This window comes from Microcaecilia unicolor, chromosome 3, assembly GCF_901765095.1.
Source record: "Microcaecilia unicolor chromosome 3, aMicUni1.1, whole genome shotgun sequence".
Taxonomy (NCBI): Eukaryota; Metazoa; Chordata; class Amphibia; order Gymnophiona; family Siphonopidae; genus Microcaecilia; species Microcaecilia unicolor.
In genome coordinates this window covers 93,477,483-93,496,931 of record NC_044033.1, presented here as the reverse complement: position 1 = coordinate 93,496,931, position 19,449 = coordinate 93,477,483, and the positions used below count along the sequence as shown (strand labels likewise).

The window sequence follows — 19,449 nt, the reverse complement described above, 5'->3', positions numbered from 1 at the left end:
ATCTCTTGGAATTTGAGCCACAGCACTGCAGGCAAGGAAGGAATGGAAGCTGGAACTTGGAACACTCTGGTTCGCATATGTAAGATTTGTCTCTGATTCACTGGTACTGTGTGCTGAGAGATCGCCATATGCACATGCCAGTAGGACAGGTGATATCTGATGCTTGTGCCTCTGTCAGAGCTGAGGTCTGCACATCAGCCCAGGAGCAAAGAGGATTAATAGTAACATAGTAAGTGATGGCAAATAAAAACCTGAATGGTCCATCCAGTCTGCCCAATAATCACACTCATTATCAATTCATGATTAAATCAACAAGTGTGATATATACTTGATTATGGTCTTTTTTTGGTGGTTCTGGGACGTAGACCATAGAAGTCTATCTAGCCCCATCATTATGTTCCAACTGCTGGAGTTGCTGTCGAAGCCCACTCCTGTCTATTCATCTTCTCATTCGTGAGACACAGACCATAAAAGTCTGCCCAGCACCGTCCTCATGTTCCACCCACTGAAGTTGCTGTCTAAGCCCTTTCCAGTCCATCCTAAACCAGATTGCCATATGTGAGGCACAGACCATACAAGTCTGCCCGGTATCGGCCCTAGTTCATCACAGCTAGAGTTGCCATCTAAGTGTCACTCGATACATCCACACACATGCAGCGATTTAAGGTTAGGTTTTTTACAACTTCCATTTTCTAATTAGAGATTCTCTGTGTTCATCACATGACTTTTTGAATTCTGTCATCATTTGTGTGTCTACCACCTCCTTAATGGAACACTTTCTGCATTTGTGCTGTTAAAGCGAGGAGGAGACAGCACTCAAAGAACTTGGTACTCTGTAGATAAGTGGCTGGTGCAGGTGCAGCTTACACTTCCATGGGAACCCTGCACAAATAGTTTCCATCCCCACGGGAATCCTGCAGGAACTGCTTTTATCCCTGCACGAACCCTGTGGGGTTCCCGCGAACTCTGTTCCCGTTCAGGTCTCTATTCCAAGTACTTCACCCCTTAAGAGTATCATGCAGCCTGGAATGCTCAGTATTTTTTCTGTCTCCGAGCAGATGGTGGATGGGTGTGCAGCTCCTCTTAGTGATGGCTGGCAAGCTCTTGCCCCAGCTCGGCTGGGTGACTCTGGTTTTAGTTCTTTTAAGATGATACTTGGTGCTCCTGGGTCCCTCATCTGCCAGCTAGGAGATACTTAGTGCTACTGGGTCCCTCTCCTCCCCTATCACACCTGAGGCCTTTGAGGCTCGGTGGACTTGGATATGGCGACTTGCAGGCTTGTATTGGCTTCTGGCCACAAGTATATATGTTTCTTTTGGCTTCCACTGTAAACTGTGTCACCCTTCTTCACTTTCTGCTCTTGATAAGGTGAGCTGTATTGTAAGGCGAGTTTGGCTGTTCTTAGGCTATGCTAGTTGCTTTTTTTTCTGACTTCTAAGAGCTCTGGGGATTGATGATGCTGGGTTGTGGTCCACCTACGTTTCTTTTGGGGGCTTTTGTCTCGTTTTGTGCCTTTGTATGACTCGGTGGAGATGTAGCTCTTTTGGTCTGCCATTTGGGGTCCAGACCATTTCAGTTCTGTCTTGCTGCCCCATCGACTGTTATGGCGTAGTTTCGGCATGTGATCAATTCAGAGATGGCATGTTGCTTCCTCGTTCCTCTGTGGCTGTCTTTGGCTGCTGGTGCCTGTGCTTTGGCCTTTGCTCTCTGCTGTGTTCTTTGTGGTTGGAGCTGGGACTCCATGACTTCTTTTCGTTTGGTTGGAAGTTGGGATTCCAAATTTTTTTATTCAGGGCTTTTGGTCCTTCCCTAGGCTCCTTTTTCAGGCTCTTCAAGGTCTCCAGTCTCTACCTATCTTCCTGGCATAGTTGCCTTGATCTCTTTCGTGGGCTCTGACTTCTTGCTTCTATCGGGGTTTATGGTTCTGTTCTGGGATGACGCTCAGCGTTGTCATGGATGTTTGGTCTTGTTCTATTAGGGCACTGATCTATTTTTCTTGTCCTGCCCTATTGCTGTGACTGCTTTGCTACATCCCATTAGTCTGAACTGGTCTGATATTGATGACAGGGAAGTAAAAATTGTGTTCTTACCTGATAATTTTCTTTCCTTTAATCATACCAGGACCAGTCCCGATGCCCTCCCTTTCTGCTTTATGTTACATTTCTTCCTTGTTGTTTCCTCTAGGGCTTACCTCCGACTCTGCTGTGACTGGGTCCTGTTGAGCTCCTGGAGGCGGGAGATCCTTTGTAAAGGCAACATTTCTTTTGCCATCTTTTACAATGCCAGCTTTCTATGGCTCTCGATTGTGTCTCACTGCTGGGCCATTTCTCTTGCTACAGGGGTGCTTCTGCTCGATAGATAGAAAACTGAGAAGTGCCTCCCCTCATTCTTCGATGGGTGGTATGGGTACCTCTTGGTCACCTGGGAGCCATGGTTAAGTCTGCTCCATGAATGTTCTTAGTTTCCCGGTGGATTCTACTTCTTGTTTTCTTTTTTGTAGCAGTTGAGAGCACCAATGCTTGCCTATTCAAAATACTGAGCATTGCAGGCTGCACAATACCCTTTAGAGGTGAAGTGCTTGGAACTATTTTCTCTGTCTCATTCCACTAGTGAATGGACAAAACCCATTAGTCTGGACTGGCCTGGTATGATTAAAGGAAAGAAAATTATCAGGTAAGAACATAATTTTTCCATAGTTACCTGATGTTAATGGTCCACCTTGGGAGTCAGCATTGAAGAAAAAGATCTAGGTGTCATTGTAGATGATATGGTGAAATAATGCCTAGCAAACAGGATGCTAGGCATTAAAGGGATAGTAAAAATACTATAATGCCTCTGTATTGCTTCGTGGTATGACCTCACTTTGAGTATTGCATTCAATTCTGGTTACCATATTTAAAAAAGAGATAATAGAATTACAAAAGGTTCAAAGAAAAGTGACCAAAATGATAAAGGGGATGGAACGCCTCTCATATGAGGAGAGGCTAAAGACCTCCTATTCACCTGGGGCTTCTCTTTCTTCCCTTGCACATACCTCTGGCCCTTCTAGTGGAGCTGGTGGGGGAGGGATTTTCTCTTGAATTTCTTCTGCTGCTTCATTAGGCCTGCTTATTTGGAGCTCTCTGCCCAGAAGTTGGATGGAAGTGGAGTCTGAGGGAGGGTCAGTGGCCCCTTCTGCCCACCCGCCTTCTATTGCCACCCTTTCTGGGGATTCTCTTGCCCTTCGTGTCTTGAAGAATTGGAGAACGGCAAATTCTTTCAGGAGGAACCTGATGATCCCTCTGCGGTTTGTGTTTCCATAAAGATGAATTGCCTTCCCTGATTTCCAGCGCCTTGGCGACCTTGAATGTCGCTGACCCTGAGGCAGCTACATCTACTGCAGTCAATCCTAAAATGGCCAGCACCAGGAAGCCTTAGAAGGCATTCTCTGTGCAAGCCATTCAGGAGCTCATTACAACTCAGTGGTCAGACCCTAATGGGGGTCTTTGGAGTGTGAAGGTTATGGCCCGTCTGGTGTATGCATGTGATAATATTTGAATAATTGTCTATACTTATGGCTATGATTTCTCAATGTGTGGCATCATTAAAGGACAGACTTTTAAATGCCCAGTTGGTTTTTAATGGTAATCTCATCTCTGTTAAATGTTTCAGACATATCCATGTACTTGCTCCCATGATATAACTGAATTCTATTATTCTGTCTCACTGTATTTTCAAATGTAAGCCACATTGAACCTGAGTTTGCTTGGGATAATGTGGGACAAAATATAACAAAAAAAAAAATCCTTTATCCTCCACCTTTTAAGACACTGCATATCCAGCTGGATGGTGATGGCACAATGAAAGCAAGTTTGGTCTAATGAAGACTAACCATAGGCGCCCGGTATAAGAGGCTTGGGGAGACTAAGCCTCCCCAGCCCAACCGATCCCCCGACCCTCGCTCTCCGCTCCCCCCGTCGTCAATCATCTGACGTCAGCTCGATGGCCCTCGTTCCCGTCCTGCCTTTGCCCTACCTTAAAATAGTGTAATCCTCGAGCGGGCGGCACCGGCATTACAAGCAGCGGCTGGCTCCGGTGTTCCCTTGCATGGCTCCGCCCTTGCGGAAACATGTCAGAAGAGGGCGGAGCCATGCGAGGAAATGCTGGAGCCTGCTGCTGTGTCTCCAGCTTCGCTTTGTTCCTGTTTGTGTAGGTGAAATCGACGAGTTCGGTGTTTGGCTGTCTATGACTGGTGGTGTCATCAATCAAGGAAGGTTCTGTTCATTCAAGATGGCGACCAGCAGGTGGTTGATGACGGTAACAGGGAAATAGGGTGAAAAAAAATTAGAAAAATGAACTTGAAAAGAAGCTGAAATATGCTCAGAACCTCTTCAGAGAAGCTTTAATAGGTCGAGCAGTCCGTTAAAGTTCTCATTGAGTTGGTGGATGTGTAGACCAGTAGTAAATAAGTATTTTCTTCTTGGAGTCTATTATATATATAGATAGATAGATAGATATAGATATATAAATAATATTAGTTTAACACCGTGTGTTTATATTTTTATTTCAGTACAAATGGTGTCAATTTTTATTTTAAAATGTTATCAGACAATTATGGATTTAAGCTGCACCCCTGGCCCCACCCCTAACCCCGCCCCCTTTAGCCTCCCCAAACAGTTGGGCCACCGACCGCCTATGAGACTAACTCAAAATAACATGTTCCTTACCTGGGCCCTAGCATTACCATATTGAAAATGTGACCATACCATGCCTCTGTGGTTATGCACCACTAATAAGTGATTAATTGACTATCTTGAAAGGATTATATAACCTTTGGATGCATGACTAGAGACACAAACATACACTTATTTATTTAATATCACATTTCTTCATGTACAGCCAGAAAACAACCTTTTAGCGTGGATAGTGTTCACAATGAGCTACTTTTATTATTTACCAGATAGTATAGATAAGAGAATTCAGTTTTGGCACAGTATGTCATCACAAGAACAAAATCTAAGAAAACCAATGAACTTCATTAGGGGCTTATAGCCCATTTAGTTATATTTCAACAAAAGAGATCTGCATGAAACAAAATATTTATTTTTATTTTGACTTATAAAACCACTTGTCCCTGAAACATGTTCAAAAATGTAAACTTCTACAAAACAGATGCAGATGTGATTCCACGTACCCCAGTGAAAGGAGAGTTTAATTTAGCTTCCATTTAATTTTGGTATATTTCAACTTTATAACACCAGGCTTCCCAAGGTAGATTACAACAACAGTTAAGATTAACCCATGAAGAAGCAGGCTATCCTCACTGAAATCTCATCATCTGTATTGTATAGAACAGTGTAGAAAAATGAGCACAAAATACAGAGGTTATAACTGCTGACCCCTGACTCTACATTGTCACAGTGTTAAATGAAAACATATGTTCTGCATCCACAGGAGCCTTTCATGCAACAATGAGTGCGCAGCTGAATTAGCACATTTTCCCATAGAATTCACCATACAAAATAAAATGTGATTCTGGTTTCATCTAAGTATCAGCAACATAACCTCTCTCCAGGAGAAATATTGGGCCCGATATTCAGCTGACGGCAGGCAGTGTTTTGCTGACCGCTGCCAGTTTTATTCCTGGATATTCAGTGCCAATCCGTGTCCATACACTGGTATTAAATATGCAGGCATACATGGCTCGATCAAACATAGCTTGTGTTATATTCAGCACTTAACCGGCTAGGATGAACCGCATTAAGATAGTACTGTGTTTGAAGCTGTTTTCTTAGCCGTTTAAGTGCTTAATCCCTCTTACAACTCACCATACAAAAATATTCAAATTGTAATCACCACCTCAGAAACAGCACATGTTTAAAGATGGGTTTTTGTTTGTCCTAGAGCCTGCTTTCAGATAGGGCCAGACACTTTATAAACTAACACAAAACCTTTCAAAAAGACACTCAAAGCCTATACAGAAAACTTAACACATAACAGCCCTAACCCACCTATTAAAAGACAGTGCTATAAATATTACACTGGACCCTAGAGCACCAATATTCCTGCTAGTGGAAAACGGGAACAAGCTGGACTGTTACACACTCCTACACAGATACTACACGCTAGCAGCATCTGTCACCTCAGTCACACATGCAAAAGCATTAAATAAAAATATTTTTTCTTTGCTACCTTTGTTGTCTGAGCATTATATTTTTCTAATTAGATTGTAAGCTCTGTCGAGCAGGGACTCTCTTCATGTTCAAGTGTACAGCACTGCGTACGTCTAGTAGCACTATTAGAAATGATAAGTAGTAGTAGTAATTGGGCTGGTTCCAGTCTCTTTTTCACTCTTCATGTGTCAGTCTTCTCCTAAATTCTTTTCCAGGTTGGCTTTTCCATTTCTTCTCTCTCCTTTTGTCTTCTTCCTTTCCTTCTCTTCATCTGTTTGGCACTGATCTTTTGTTTTATGTTTTTCCCCACTTTTCTCTCACCCTTTAGTCATTAGTCTCCATTTAACTTCTCATCTACCTTCTGGCTTTTACCATCTCCTTCTCGTTCCCTCTCCAGCACTCCCATTGCCCCCTCTGTCTCTCCCTTACCCAGTCTCCTAAACCCTTCCCCCATCTTTCACCCATTTCCTTAGTCCCCCATTCCCATCCTTTGTACTCACCCTCTTAGCCCTCAGCTACTCTTCACTGCATCTCATCACCCTATCAGTCCCAGCTCCATTCCTGTCTCCCTTCCTTCCCTTGCCAACAAGGCCATTCTTTCATCTCTTACCCTATACCCAATAGCCTTTCTTTCACCATCTTTTAAACCCCATTCCATCCTCACTCAACTCCTTCAGAGACCCATACCCTTCCTCCATACCCCTCCCCAGTACCCTCATCCTCTCTCCAGTCTTCTAGGTCATTTACATTATGTCTCAATTTTTCCCCGCTTTTCTTGCCCCTCTTCTCATATCCCTCATTTCACACCCTCACTCATTCTCCCAACCCACTCATATCTAAAACTGCCAAGTATTCGCTATCCCCTCAAATTCCCACTACATCTCTCCTATCCATAATTTCCTACACTGTACCTATTCCTCTTCCCTCCGCCCACACCCCCTCTTCCTCTCTTTTCCCCTCCCCTTTACCCATACCTCCTAGCCCCATCCATTTTCTGCTCTATTCCCTTCTCTACTCATACCTCCTAGCCCTATCCCTCTCCTGCTTCTTCTTCCCACACCCAACAGTCCCATCCATCTTATGCTGCTTTCCCCCATCCCCAGTTTCATCCATCTTCTGCTTTCCAGTATCTCCTATTTGACTTTTTTCTTTCTGCATGTCCACCATTATTCCCTCTGTGTCCCAATCTGTCCTGTCCAGCACCTTCCCTCTTGTCTCTGTCCCTATTCCCATGTTCAGTATCTGCCTTCTGTGCCCCTATCCTTCCCCCTCCCACTTCTTCCCCTTATTTACCCTTTCTCCTGGACTCCCATCCCAGGGCTAGAATTTCTCCCTCTTCTCTCTCCTGGCCCCACCCCATGGTACTGCATCTCTCTCTCCTCTTCCCACTCCATGAATACAGCATCTTTCCCAATCTGTCCTCCCTCTACCCCCGCATGCATTCTATCTTTCTCACCCTCATCCCAGCATGTCTCTCTGTGGATCGTTTCTCTCCCCCTTCTCTTCCCCAACTCCTCATCCAAGATCTTGCTTCTTCTCCCTAACACTTGTGATTTAGCATCTTTTTTCTCCTCCCCATCAGTGGGTGTTGCTCTCTCTCTCTCTCTCTCTCTCCTCCCTCTCCTCTCCCCTGCAAGGTCCAGTGCCTCTCTCCCTCTCCTCCCCCCATGAGGTTCTGTGCTGCTCTCCCTCTCCCCTCCCCCGCGAGGTCCAGTGTTGCTCTCCTTCTTCCCTCTGCCTGTGAGGTCCAGTATGACTCTCTCCTCCCCCTCTGCGAGGTCCAGTGCCACTCTCCTTCTGTCCTCCCTCCCCCCCCCCCCCTTGAGGGCCGCTGTCACTCTCTCACTGTGCTGCTGTCTTTCAATCTTTCTGGGCAGTTGGCAGCATTAGCAATGTAAGCTAATATAAGAAGAGGAAGTTACAACAGAGAGAAGGCTTCTGGGGCAGGCCAAAGGCAGTTTGCTTACATTGCTAATGATGCTGGTGGCCCAGAAAGAGTGAAAGACAGCAGCACAGAGGGGGTGGGTGGGAAGGAGAGCGATACTGGAGCCTGTGAGGAGTGGGGTGGGAGGGAGATGCTGTAGCACTTGGGGCAATGCCAGAGGTGGCAAGCCAATTAGAGGGCAATGCCCCTTTTGCTCCCCCAAACTACACCCATGCCCTTAGAGATCCTTTGCACTTATCCCAAACTCAGATACTTTTTTCATCTCCACTACTTCCTCTGGGAGGCCGTTCCATGAATTCACCACTCTTTCCATGAAGAAGTATTTCTTCAGGATACTTCTGAGTCTGTCCCCTTTCGCCTTCATCCTATGACCCTGCATTCCAGAGCTTCCTTTCAGTTGAAAGAGACTTGCCTCCTATACATTTATGCTGCATAGGTATTTATATGTTTTTATCATATCTCCTCTCCCCCGCCTTTCTTCCAAAGAATACATAATAAGTCTGTATGCTTTATGACAAAGACTACGGACCATTTTAGTAGCCGCTCTCTAGGCTGACTCCATCCTGTTTATATCTTTTTGAAGATGCGGTCTTCAGAATTGTACATAATATTCTAAATCAGGTCTCACCAGAGTCTTATACAGAGGCCTCATCACCTCCTTTTTCCTAATGGCTATTCATCTCCCTTTGCACCCAAGCATCCTTCTAGCATTCGCCATTGCCTTTTCTACCTGTTTAGCCACCTTAAGATTATCACATATGATCACGTCCAAGTCTGTTTCTCTTTCGTATGCAAAAGTTCTTCACCTCCTAAACTGTACCATTCCCTTGGGGTTTTGCAACCCAAATGTATGACCTTACATATTTTTTAGCATTAAATATAATCTGCCAAATTTCAGATCATTCCTCTAGCTTTGCTAAGTCCTTCCTCATGTTATCTCCACCATCAGAGGTGTCTACCCTATTGCAGAGTTTGGTATCATCCGCAAAAAGCCAAGCCTTACCAGACAGCCCTTCAGAAATATCACTTACAAAAACGTTAAAAAGAACTGACCCAAGAACTGAACTTTGTGGCACACCACTGGTAACATCCTTTTTCCACAGATTGAACTCCATTTACCACTACCCTCCGTCGCCTTCCACTCAACCAGTTCCTAACTCAGTCAGTCAGTTTAGGTCATATCAAGGGCACTTAGTTTATTTATTAGTCATCTATGTGGAACCATGTCAAAAGCTTTGCTAAAAACTAAATACACTACATCTAGCGCTCTCCCTCAATCCAATTCTCTGGTCACTTAGTCAAAGAAATTAATCAGATTTGCCTTGGGCCCTCTAATCCATTGGATTAAAAAAACTTTACTATTCTTTGTTGTAAAAATGTTTTTATTAGTTTACTTACCACAGAAGTCAGATTTACGAGCCTGTAGTTCCCACCCTCTTCCTTACTTTCGTTTTTGTGAAGAGGGACCACCTGTGCTCTTCTCCAGTCCTCTGGAACCACTCCTGACTCTAGAGAAGCATTGAAAAGATCAGCCCCATTGCTTTGTCCACCTTTAGTTTAGCCAGCTCCTCACAAACACAGTCCTTTGAAAATTGATCAGGGACTATCACCCCTCCATTCCTATTTGGGTTTGTCTTCTGCGGTTCTACTCGCAGTCCTTCAGCTGTGAACAGAAATATTTGTTGAGCAACTTCACCTTATCTTTATCAGCTTCTACATATTCCTCCCCTTCACCTTCGATTTCACCATGTACATTTGACAGTTACTGCACGATGCACGCACCTCTTGGTACAGCACGAATAGAGAGGGTATAACAGCATACACAAGAAGCATACAGAAAAAAAGCAACACTGGGCCTTTAAGACTGGGACAATTGAAGTTCTTTATTGGTGACCCGACACGGGCCGTGTTTCGGCATTAAACAACGCCTGCCTCAGGGGTCAAAGAAAAACTCTGTGAACATACACGTGATATAACTTCAATGGCCCAACGTAAAAGCGCTTTTCTGTGCAATTGAGACGACTCTTTATTGAGCTCTTTCGCCTGTGCGGCGAATAGTGAACATTTTCACCTTACGTTGGGGCATTGAAGTAATATCACGTGTATGTTCACAGAGTTTTTCTTTGACCCCTGAGGCAGGCGTTGTTTAACGCCGAAACACGGCCCGTGTTGGGTCACCAATAAAGAACTTCAATTGTCCCAGTCTTAAAGGCCCAGTGTTGCTTTTCCGCAGCCCTTGGTACGCCATTTTAAGCTGCATTAGGCAGGTGCTACATAATGATCTGACCATGAAACTGGATGTCCAGAACAAAAATGATGTTAGCATACTTGATGGTAATATTGGATTATAAGAACATACAATAAGATCTAATGAATGACCCTTTTCATGAGTAGGAAGAGTAGAATAACCTGCAAGGAATTTAAGCTAACAAATCCCAAACATTGTTATCTAAAATATTCTCTAGATGTAAATTAAGGTTTCCTGCAATAGGCAATTGTGGGGGTCTTCTACTAAAGATTAGCTTGAGTTATCTGCAACAAGGCCCATAGGAATAAAATAGGCCCTGCTGCAGATAACTTGAGCTAATCTTTAGTAAAAGACCCCCTGTGTGAATTTTGTAGAAGCACACAGTACAATCTCAAAAAACTGTGACTGACGTTCCAGTACAGTGATGGTGAACCTTTCAGAGACCGAGTGCCCAAACAGCAACCCAAAATCTATCGCGAAGTGCCGGTACTCATTATGGGCGGGGTCACCACATATGACTCCACCCCTATGATAGCCACACCCCCTTACACCAGCCATGGCGCATATAAACAGACATCATTGAAAATATTATATTAGTATAGGAGAAAAAAATAACATGATTTTCTTTCATTATAAATCATTTCTGTAAATTGTTACAGCTCCAGTATACCCAGTGCAAAATAAGACAGCAGATGTAAATTCTCAAATTGGACATATTCCAAACACTAAAATGAAAATAAAATGATTTTTTCTACCTTTGTTGTCTGGTGATTTTGTTTTTCTATCCATATTGGTCCTAGTCGCTGATTCTGCTGCTCTCTATCTGTTCTCTTAACTCCGTTTCCAGGGCTTCCTTTCCATTTATTTCTTTACTTTCCTCCTTTCTTCTTCATTTCTTGCCCTCCATCCATGTCCAGCCACCCTCCTCTTCCCTCCAGCCACCCATGTCCAGCCACCCTCCTCTCCCCTCCAGCCGCCCATGTCCCAGCCACCCTCCTCTCTCCCCTGCCTCCCCTCCAGCCACCCATGTCCAGCCACCCTCCTCTCCCCCCTGCCCTCCCAGCGGCAGGCCTCCCTCCCATTCAGCACCAGGCAGGCCTCCCTCCCGGCCACCCAGCACCAGGCACCAGGCCACCCACCCAGCACCAGGCCTGCCACCCAGCACCAAGCACCAGGCCTCCCACCCAGCACCAGGCCAGCACCAGGCCATCCACCAGGCCTCCCTCCCACCCACCCGGCAGCAGGCACCAGGCCACCCTCCTTCCCACCCGGCACCAGCCCGCCCGGCCTCCATCCCTCCCTCCGAGCATGAAATTTAAAAGTCTTCCCTTGTCGGGGTTAAGGCGGTGTCAGCAGTAGCAGTGAAAAGCGGGCTGCTGGTTCGGCGCGCCTTCAGCCTTCCGTCTCTAAAGCTCTGGTCCCGCCCTAACAGGAAATGAGGGCGGGACCAGAGCTTGAGAGACGGAAGGCTGAAGGCGCGCCAAACCAGCAGCCCACTTTTCACTGCTACTGCTGACGCCGCCTTAACCCCGACAAGGGAAGACTTTTAAATTTCGTGCTCAGAGGGAGGGATAGAGGCCGGGCGGGCTGGTGCCGGGTGGGAGGGAGGGAGGAAGGAATGCTTGACACTGAGTGGGTGGTGAGGGCTGGAACGGGCTGAGGCGACGGGCGGCATGCATGCCAACAGAGAGGGCTCTGTGTGCCCTCTCTGGCATGTGTGCCATAGGTTCGCCATCACTGTTCTAGTAGAACTAGAGGACATAAATTGAGGTTGATGGGGAGCAGACTCAGGAGTAATGTTAGGAAGTATTTTTTCATGGAAAGGGTGGTAGATATGTGGAATGGCCTCCCGCGGGAGGTGGTGGAGATGAAAAAGGTAATGGATTTCAAACTTGCGTGGGATAAACACAGGAATCCTGTTTAGAAGGAATGGATCCATGGAATCTTAGCGGAGATTGGGTGACAACGCCGGCAATTGGAGAGTAAAACCAGTGCTGGGCGGACTTCTACGGTCTGTGCCCTGATCGTGGCTGAATAGATATGGATGGGCTGGAGTGTACATTTTAAGGGGTTTCGTTAGCTTCAGAACTTTAAGTACAGGAACAGTGCTTGGCAGACTTGTACAGTCTATGCCCTGAGAAAGGCAAGGACAAATCAAACTCGGGTATACATATAAAGTATCACATACCATGTAAAATGAGTTTATCTTGTTGGGCAGACTGGATGGACCGTTCAGGTCTTTATCTGCCGCCATTCACTATGTTACTATCAGGCTTATTTTCGAAAGAGAAGGGCGCCCATCTTCCGACACAAATCGGGAGATGGGCGTCCTTCTCTCAGGGTCGCCCAAATCGGCATAATCGAAAGCCAATTTTGGGCACCCTCAATTGCTTTCCGTCGCGGGGACGACCAAAGTTCCCGGGGGCGTGTCGGAGGCGTAGTGAAGGCGGGACTGGGGCATGCTTAACAGATGGGTGTCCTCGGCCGATAATGGAAAAAAGAAGGGCGTCCTTGATGAGCACTTGGCCGACTTTACTTGCTCCATTTTTTTTCACAACCAAGCCTCAAAAAGGTGCCCGAACTGACCAGATGACCACCGGAGGGAATCCGGGATGACCTCCCCTTACTCCCCCAGTGGTCACCAACCCCCTCCCATCCTAAAAAAAACTTTAAAAAATGTTTTTGCAGCCTCAAATGCCATACCCAGCTCCCTGACAGCAGTATGCAGGTCTATGGAGCAGTTTTAGTGGGTGCAATGCACTTCAGCCAGGCGGACCCAGGCCCATCCCCCCCTACCTGTTACACTTGTGGTGGTAAGTGGGAGCCTTTCAAAACCCACCTGAAACCCACTGTACCCACATGTAGGTGCCCCCCTTCACCCCTTAGGGCTATGGTAGTGTTGTACAGTTGTGGGGAGTGGGGGTTTTTTTGGGGGGGGGTTGGGGGGCTCAGCACCCAAGGTAAGGGAGATATACACCTGGGAGCAATTTGTGAAGTCCACTGCAGTGCCCGATTGGTGTCCTGGCATGTGAGGGGGACCAGTGCACTACGAATGCTGGCTCCTCCCATGACCAAATGGTTTGGATTTGGTCATTTCTGACATGGGCGTCCTCGGTTTCCATTATTGCCGAAAACAGGGGACGACCATCTCTAAGGTCGACCTAAATGTTGGGATTTTGGCGTTCTCGACCATATTATCGAAACGAAAGATGGACGCCCATCTTGTTTTGATAATACGGGCTTCCCCGCCCTGGAGCCGGGACGTCCTTACAGATGGGCGCCCTTAGAGATGGTCGTCCCCGTTCGATTATGCCCCTCCATGTTAGCCAACTTCCTGGAGATCTATAAAACAACAAAATCCCAACTGGATCATTATCAGAGGTGTCTTATAATTTGCATAACATCCATTCCAATCCCATAGACACCTGGAAATCCATTAAAACGAAATAAAAATGCATTTCTATATAATCATTACTCCCCCACCCTTTTTATCCAATCTAGGGCTGTGTTTAACTTTATAACCCAAAGTGCAGGAATCTATCAACAATAGACTATTAATGTCAGAGAGCCAAGTTTCAACAATGAAAGCAAAACCCACTTCTGTATCTCTAATTAAATATCAAAGTCTTATTACAAATAGGCGTAATGTTAAAATATAAAGATGGCACAAGGACTGAAGATGGAACAACTGGTGGTGGTGGTGGGGGGGGGGGGGGTTAGTAAATCAAGGGGAATAGTTGTAAGGTAGGATGACTTTCTCCTAGATATTTTGTGTGATCATGATTGAGAAGGGGTTTTTTCCAAATTATTTTTGTGGAAAAGAAATTTACAAACAACGAACAACTAAACTGGTTAGTGCTATAAGCAATTTATTTAAATAGCTTATTCATAATGAAAGGTTAGTTCAATATTACTTTTATAAATATAACCCTATCCTTCCCCAAATAATGCTCTACTATAACAAAAATAAAGCCAAAAGACTGTTATAGTCTGATTTGATGGGGTTCCTTATGCCAGAACCAGAACAGATAAAACAATACAGTAGAGCAATTTTCAGAATTTATCACCAGGTGATAGCAAAATATCATGGCCCCATATTAAGCATTCAACTACGAGTCCTATGTGGCATGGCAGTCCAGATTGGCTCCCAGGTTGCTTGATATCATTTCCATTGTGCACGGCTATTACTTAAAATGCTCTATGACCATTATAGTATATAGTAGATTGCACCACTGATGATTGATAAGTTTAATGATCAACTCTCTTACAAGCAGGTGGGCTAGAGGCCTGAAAACTAACTGAGAGGGCTGCAGGGCTAAAAAAATCACCTAGGGTGAGGAATACCATGAACCAGTCCAGTTGGCAGACTCCATTTGATTCGGAGAACCATACCAAAAGTGCTTGTCTTGTGACCAGATTCCTGGGACTCTGCAAATTATGCTGCACACCTTGTTCCAAATTTGTGTCAAGTATGCAAGGAAAAGAGAGAACAGGAAACTGATGCTGTGGAAAAGTAGTAAATATTATGTATGTCTATTGCTCTGTAATCCAGCTAAAGCATCAAGCTGTAAATAATAAGCTACACCTCCAATTACATTTCCTCAGGATATTGATGTGAATAGTGTTTTGTTGCACTCTTCATTTTCAAATACCTAGTAAAACAGTTTTCAATGAATTTTATTCTGCTTTACTTCAGACATAGTTGCAGCCTTAATGGGCATGGCTAGGAGAGGACAGGCTGTGTTCCTCCATAGCCAAATGGAAGTTGTATAGTTCTTCAGATACAAATAACCAATGGTAGAAAAGATGTATAAAGATCTAGGAAATTATGTAATCAAGCAAATGCTTATTAGCATGAGGAGGGGGAAATGCTTTAAACAGTCCTGATGTGACTTGTCTAGGTGTGGTCACTTATTCTTTGTTTTGGGCATTTAAAACAAGTTCAAATTTGGATTTCTTTCTTTCTGAAAGCATGATGATAAAGCCTATACAGTATTTTTAATGTTCTATTTTTCTCTCCTTTGGAGATTTGTTCATGTGTCCTGTATTTTTAGGGTCAATTTATCCCTCCCTATATGGTGGTTCACCCACAAATACCAGGAAGAAATAAATCACCCAAGGCTGCATCAGGAGTTTAATTAGATACCTTATTTCTTATCAAGTATTTGTACAATTAGCAGATCAGTGATATCTCACTGCGAGTACAGAACATTGCTATACAAAAGTACTGCTCTATCTGAGACTCCAAAGAATATATAAGCAATCACATACTTTTATTTATTATTTTCCAAGTATATGTACAATCAATTGCTTATGGGCGTACAGTACCACAGCTACACATAGGTGTTCTCTGGGTCTGAGTCTCTAATGTTTTATTTTAGGGTCTTTTTCGCCCTCACCCCAAATTACCAGCTAAAGCCAACTTGCAGATATAAAAGACTCAAGGCTACTTATGAGAAAGCAATAGGATTACTTGCCAATGCAGATACAATTGATTGGTTTCTCATGAGAGTGAGCAGCCCTGCTTGCACAAAGGTACTGGCTGTGACTGTCTCTCTCAATTGAAGTAGGAAGTACAATCACTTATATATGTTCATTAGCATAACAGGTCATACATAGGTAATCTGACAATAATCCCATTTATTGGATATATGCTAATATAATGGTTAACACTGATTGGTTATGGTAATGAGTTGGCCAGTATTTACTGGAAAAGCTAACAATAGACTAGTTAATCTTCCTGAGGAGTTATCTTGTACTGTTTTTCACTAAAACACCTGTGACCACCATGTTGCTAAACGATGTTACTCTGTTTTTGCACTTAAGCCTGTTCCTCATTCTGCTGCATGAATGTCACAACAGATCATGAGTTCTGCAGTCACACTGAAGTTCAGGTTAGAGTCCTGGGCCTGTAAGGTTTTCTCTCATTTTAGATCCTGAAACAAAGTCAGGCCTTGAACCAAAGCTCATAGCTGTAATGATAATAGACAGTCCCTAGAAGGTGAATACTTCCAGCCGTAGATCTTTAATGGCCAAATGAGCCACTTGAATTCCTGTTCCATTATGAAGAGAGGATGATTCTGAGCTGTAAGTCACATGGGGCTCACTACATACATCCTTGAGAAGGTGACTTACTCCTTAGTAATCTGTGCTCGCCGGTCGAAGAAGACTGCTATAGAAGTTAGAATTGCACAGTCTTTTGATCAGAAGGATCCTGGTGTTCTTTCATTTCTATTTTCCTGTTTAGATAAGAACAATAAGTTAATATTTTTGTTCAGTGGCTTACAAATTCTACAAAATGTTGTTTGCTGTATATGTACATCAGGTGTGTGAGATATTTGATGATTACTAGACTGAATAGTTTTCAGATAACCTCCATTTAAGTTATTTGTTCTCATGTATCCATTTTTTTCTTTTGCTTAGGGTCTTCCTGGTCCTTCCAGATTTCTCTATCTCTGTTGCGGTGATTTCCTTGTCTCATTTCTGATGCCTGTCTGTTTGAAAAGTAGTGTGGTTGCTGTGTTAGTCTACTACAAATGTAATAAAGAGAAATAAAACAAAAGAAAGGAAAATAAGGTGATACTTTTTTATTGGACTAACAATATAAACTCATACTTTGACCTGAAAAAGAAGTTTTGTCCAAAGCTTGTCAAAAAACATATTACAGTAAGCTAGTCCAATAAAAGTATCACCTTATTTTCCTTTCTTTTTGTTTTATTTATATTTTTTTTACTTATATAAGCAGTAAGCGTAGGGAGCTCAGGGGTCCTTTTACCAAGCTGTGGTAAAAAGGGCCCTGTGCTAGCAGTGGGGGCCCTTTTTGCCGCAGCAGGTAAAAAAGGCAAAACATGTCATGCCCATGCGATAAGATTTCACTTACCACATGGCCATGCGGGGGTGGGGGAGCACTTAACGCCACTTATTGAGGTGGCATTAAGGGCTTCTGGCGTTAACCCGGTTGCCCAATTACCACTGGGTTAGTGCTGAACTGGAAAGTATCTAGCTATTTTCCGTAGAATGACAAATGGCACGCATTGGGGCTGGAGCTAATGCCGGTACGTGCTTTCGGCCGACAGTAGTTCCAGATTATCGTGCAGTAAACCCAAGTTGGGCTTACCGCCGTGCTGTAAAAGGGCCCCCCCCTCAGCATGGTACCACTGCTGCTTGACGTATGACCCCCCTTCTGTTGGCTGCTGCCTGCCCAACCCAGCAGATGCACAACATCACAACCTGTTTCAGATGAGACAGCTTCACTACCTGTTGTACCTAGGTGACCACTAGAGAGTTTGTATGCCAAGATCACTGGCCTGCCCATGATATGCATAATCTGTAGAATCTGCCTCAAGAACTGGACAAGAACTGGACAAAACTTAACCCTTTCCCCTTGACTACCCAATGTACCCTATCACTTATTGAACCTTAATGCAATTACCACTCTGTATTTCTCATACCAGTATTGGCGATCACCATCACGGTATTATGTAAGCTTCATTGAGCCTGCAAATAGGTGGGAAAATGTGGGATACAAATGCAACAAACAAACAAACAAACAAATAAATAAATCAACTGTCCATTTAAGTTGTATATGCTGAAGAACTGCCATAGTCGTGTGAGACATTTGCTATCAACAGCTACATAAACACAGGTTCAGATCCAAGCATGTTCATCCTTCTAAGGCAGGTAAAACTAAAGTTGCTTACCTGTAACAGATGGTCTCAGAGGACAGCAGGCTGAATAGCCATACATATAGAGTGTCAGGGCACAGTATTTCCCAGAAAGTTCTGGAGATGTTTTACATACAGTTAAAAAAAACATCTGCAATCTGTGCACTTTTAATCACATTGAGGGAGGCTTTTTGGCCAGTCCTGGTTTTTGAACCTACATCCTGAAACAATATGGTATTTGTAGTTACTGATTCTACCCATTGACATCAGTGCTGCAGGTCCTATAATGCGTCATGATGGGGTTGTCAGAAATTCTGGACTGACCTCATGTCTCCCTCCTGGAACTGGGTAACTTGGAAACTCTTGGCATTTCTCATGTAACTAAGGTAGAGGGTAAATCACTATTTTCCTCAATAAAGGACTTTGAACACTTCAGGGCTGATATTCAAAGCAATTTAAAATGGCCAGAAACAGCTCCTGGCTGTTTAAATTGCTTGTTTGGGGCTAACTGGGCATATTCAGTGGCACTTAACCAGATAGTACCACTGAAAATGCCCGGTTAGACCTCAAGCCGAAACTGGGTACTTTGTGTGTGTTTGGGTGCGGAGTCAGCACTGAGCTAGTTAAAAGCCAATATTCAGCCCTTAACTGGCTCAGATAACCATATAAATAGGACTGCTTAAAACACAGTCCTGTCTTTATGTGGTTCATCATAGCCAGTTAAGAGCTGAATATCACAATTAACCAGCTATGTTTCAGCTGTCTGTGTATGCCCAGATATTCAATGCTGGTGCCCAGAAATGGCCTGGCATTGAATATCAGCAAGGTTCCGCGTTAGGAGTTACGGACCTAGAAAGGGATCTGGGAGTCATCGTGGATAAGATGTTAAAAACTTCTGCTCAGTGTGCTGCGGCGGCTAAGAAAGCGCACAGAATGTTGAGTATTATTAGGAAAGGGATGGAGAACAAACACGAGGATGTTATAATGCTGTTGTATCACTCCATGGTGCGAACGCACCTCAAGTATTGTGCCCAATTCTGGTCGCCACATCTCAAAAAAGATATAAAGGAATTAGAAAAGGTGCAGAGAAGGGCGACGAAAATGATAAAGGGAATGGAACGACTTCCCTATGAGGAAAGGCTGAGAAGGTTAGGGCTCTTCAGCTTGGAGAAAAGGCGGCTGAGGGGTGATATGATAGAAGTCTACAAGATAATGAGCGGAGTAGAGCGGACAGATGTGAAGCCTTTGTTTACACTTTCAAACAACAACAAAACCAGGAGACACAAGATGAAGCTAGAATATGGTAGATTTAAAACAAATAGGAGAAAGTTTTTCTTTACTCAGCGTGTAGTTAGACCCTGGAACTCGTTGCCGGAGAATGTAGTGACAGCAGCTGGCCTTATGGAATTTAAAGGGGGTTTGGACAGTCTCCTGAGGGAA

General features: G+C 44.2%; 1 protein-coding gene across 3 annotated transcripts in view; it reads right to left on the bottom strand.

The window, feature by feature from the left end:
* Positions 1-16,259: 16,259 nt before the first annotated feature.
* Positions 16,260-19,449, bottom strand: part of LOC115464256 (uncharacterized protein At4g38062-like) — a 101,648-nt gene continuing 98,458 nt past the window's right edge. For all 3 annotated transcript variants that reach the window (XM_030194658.1, XM_030194656.1, XM_030194657.1), the window contains one exon: positions 16,260-16,584. In XM_030194658.1, coding sequence (XP_030050518.1) covers positions 16,527-16,584 — 58 coding nt within the window. In that variant the 3' untranslated portion in view covers positions 16,260-16,526. The remainder of the gene's footprint in view (positions 16,585-19,449) is intronic.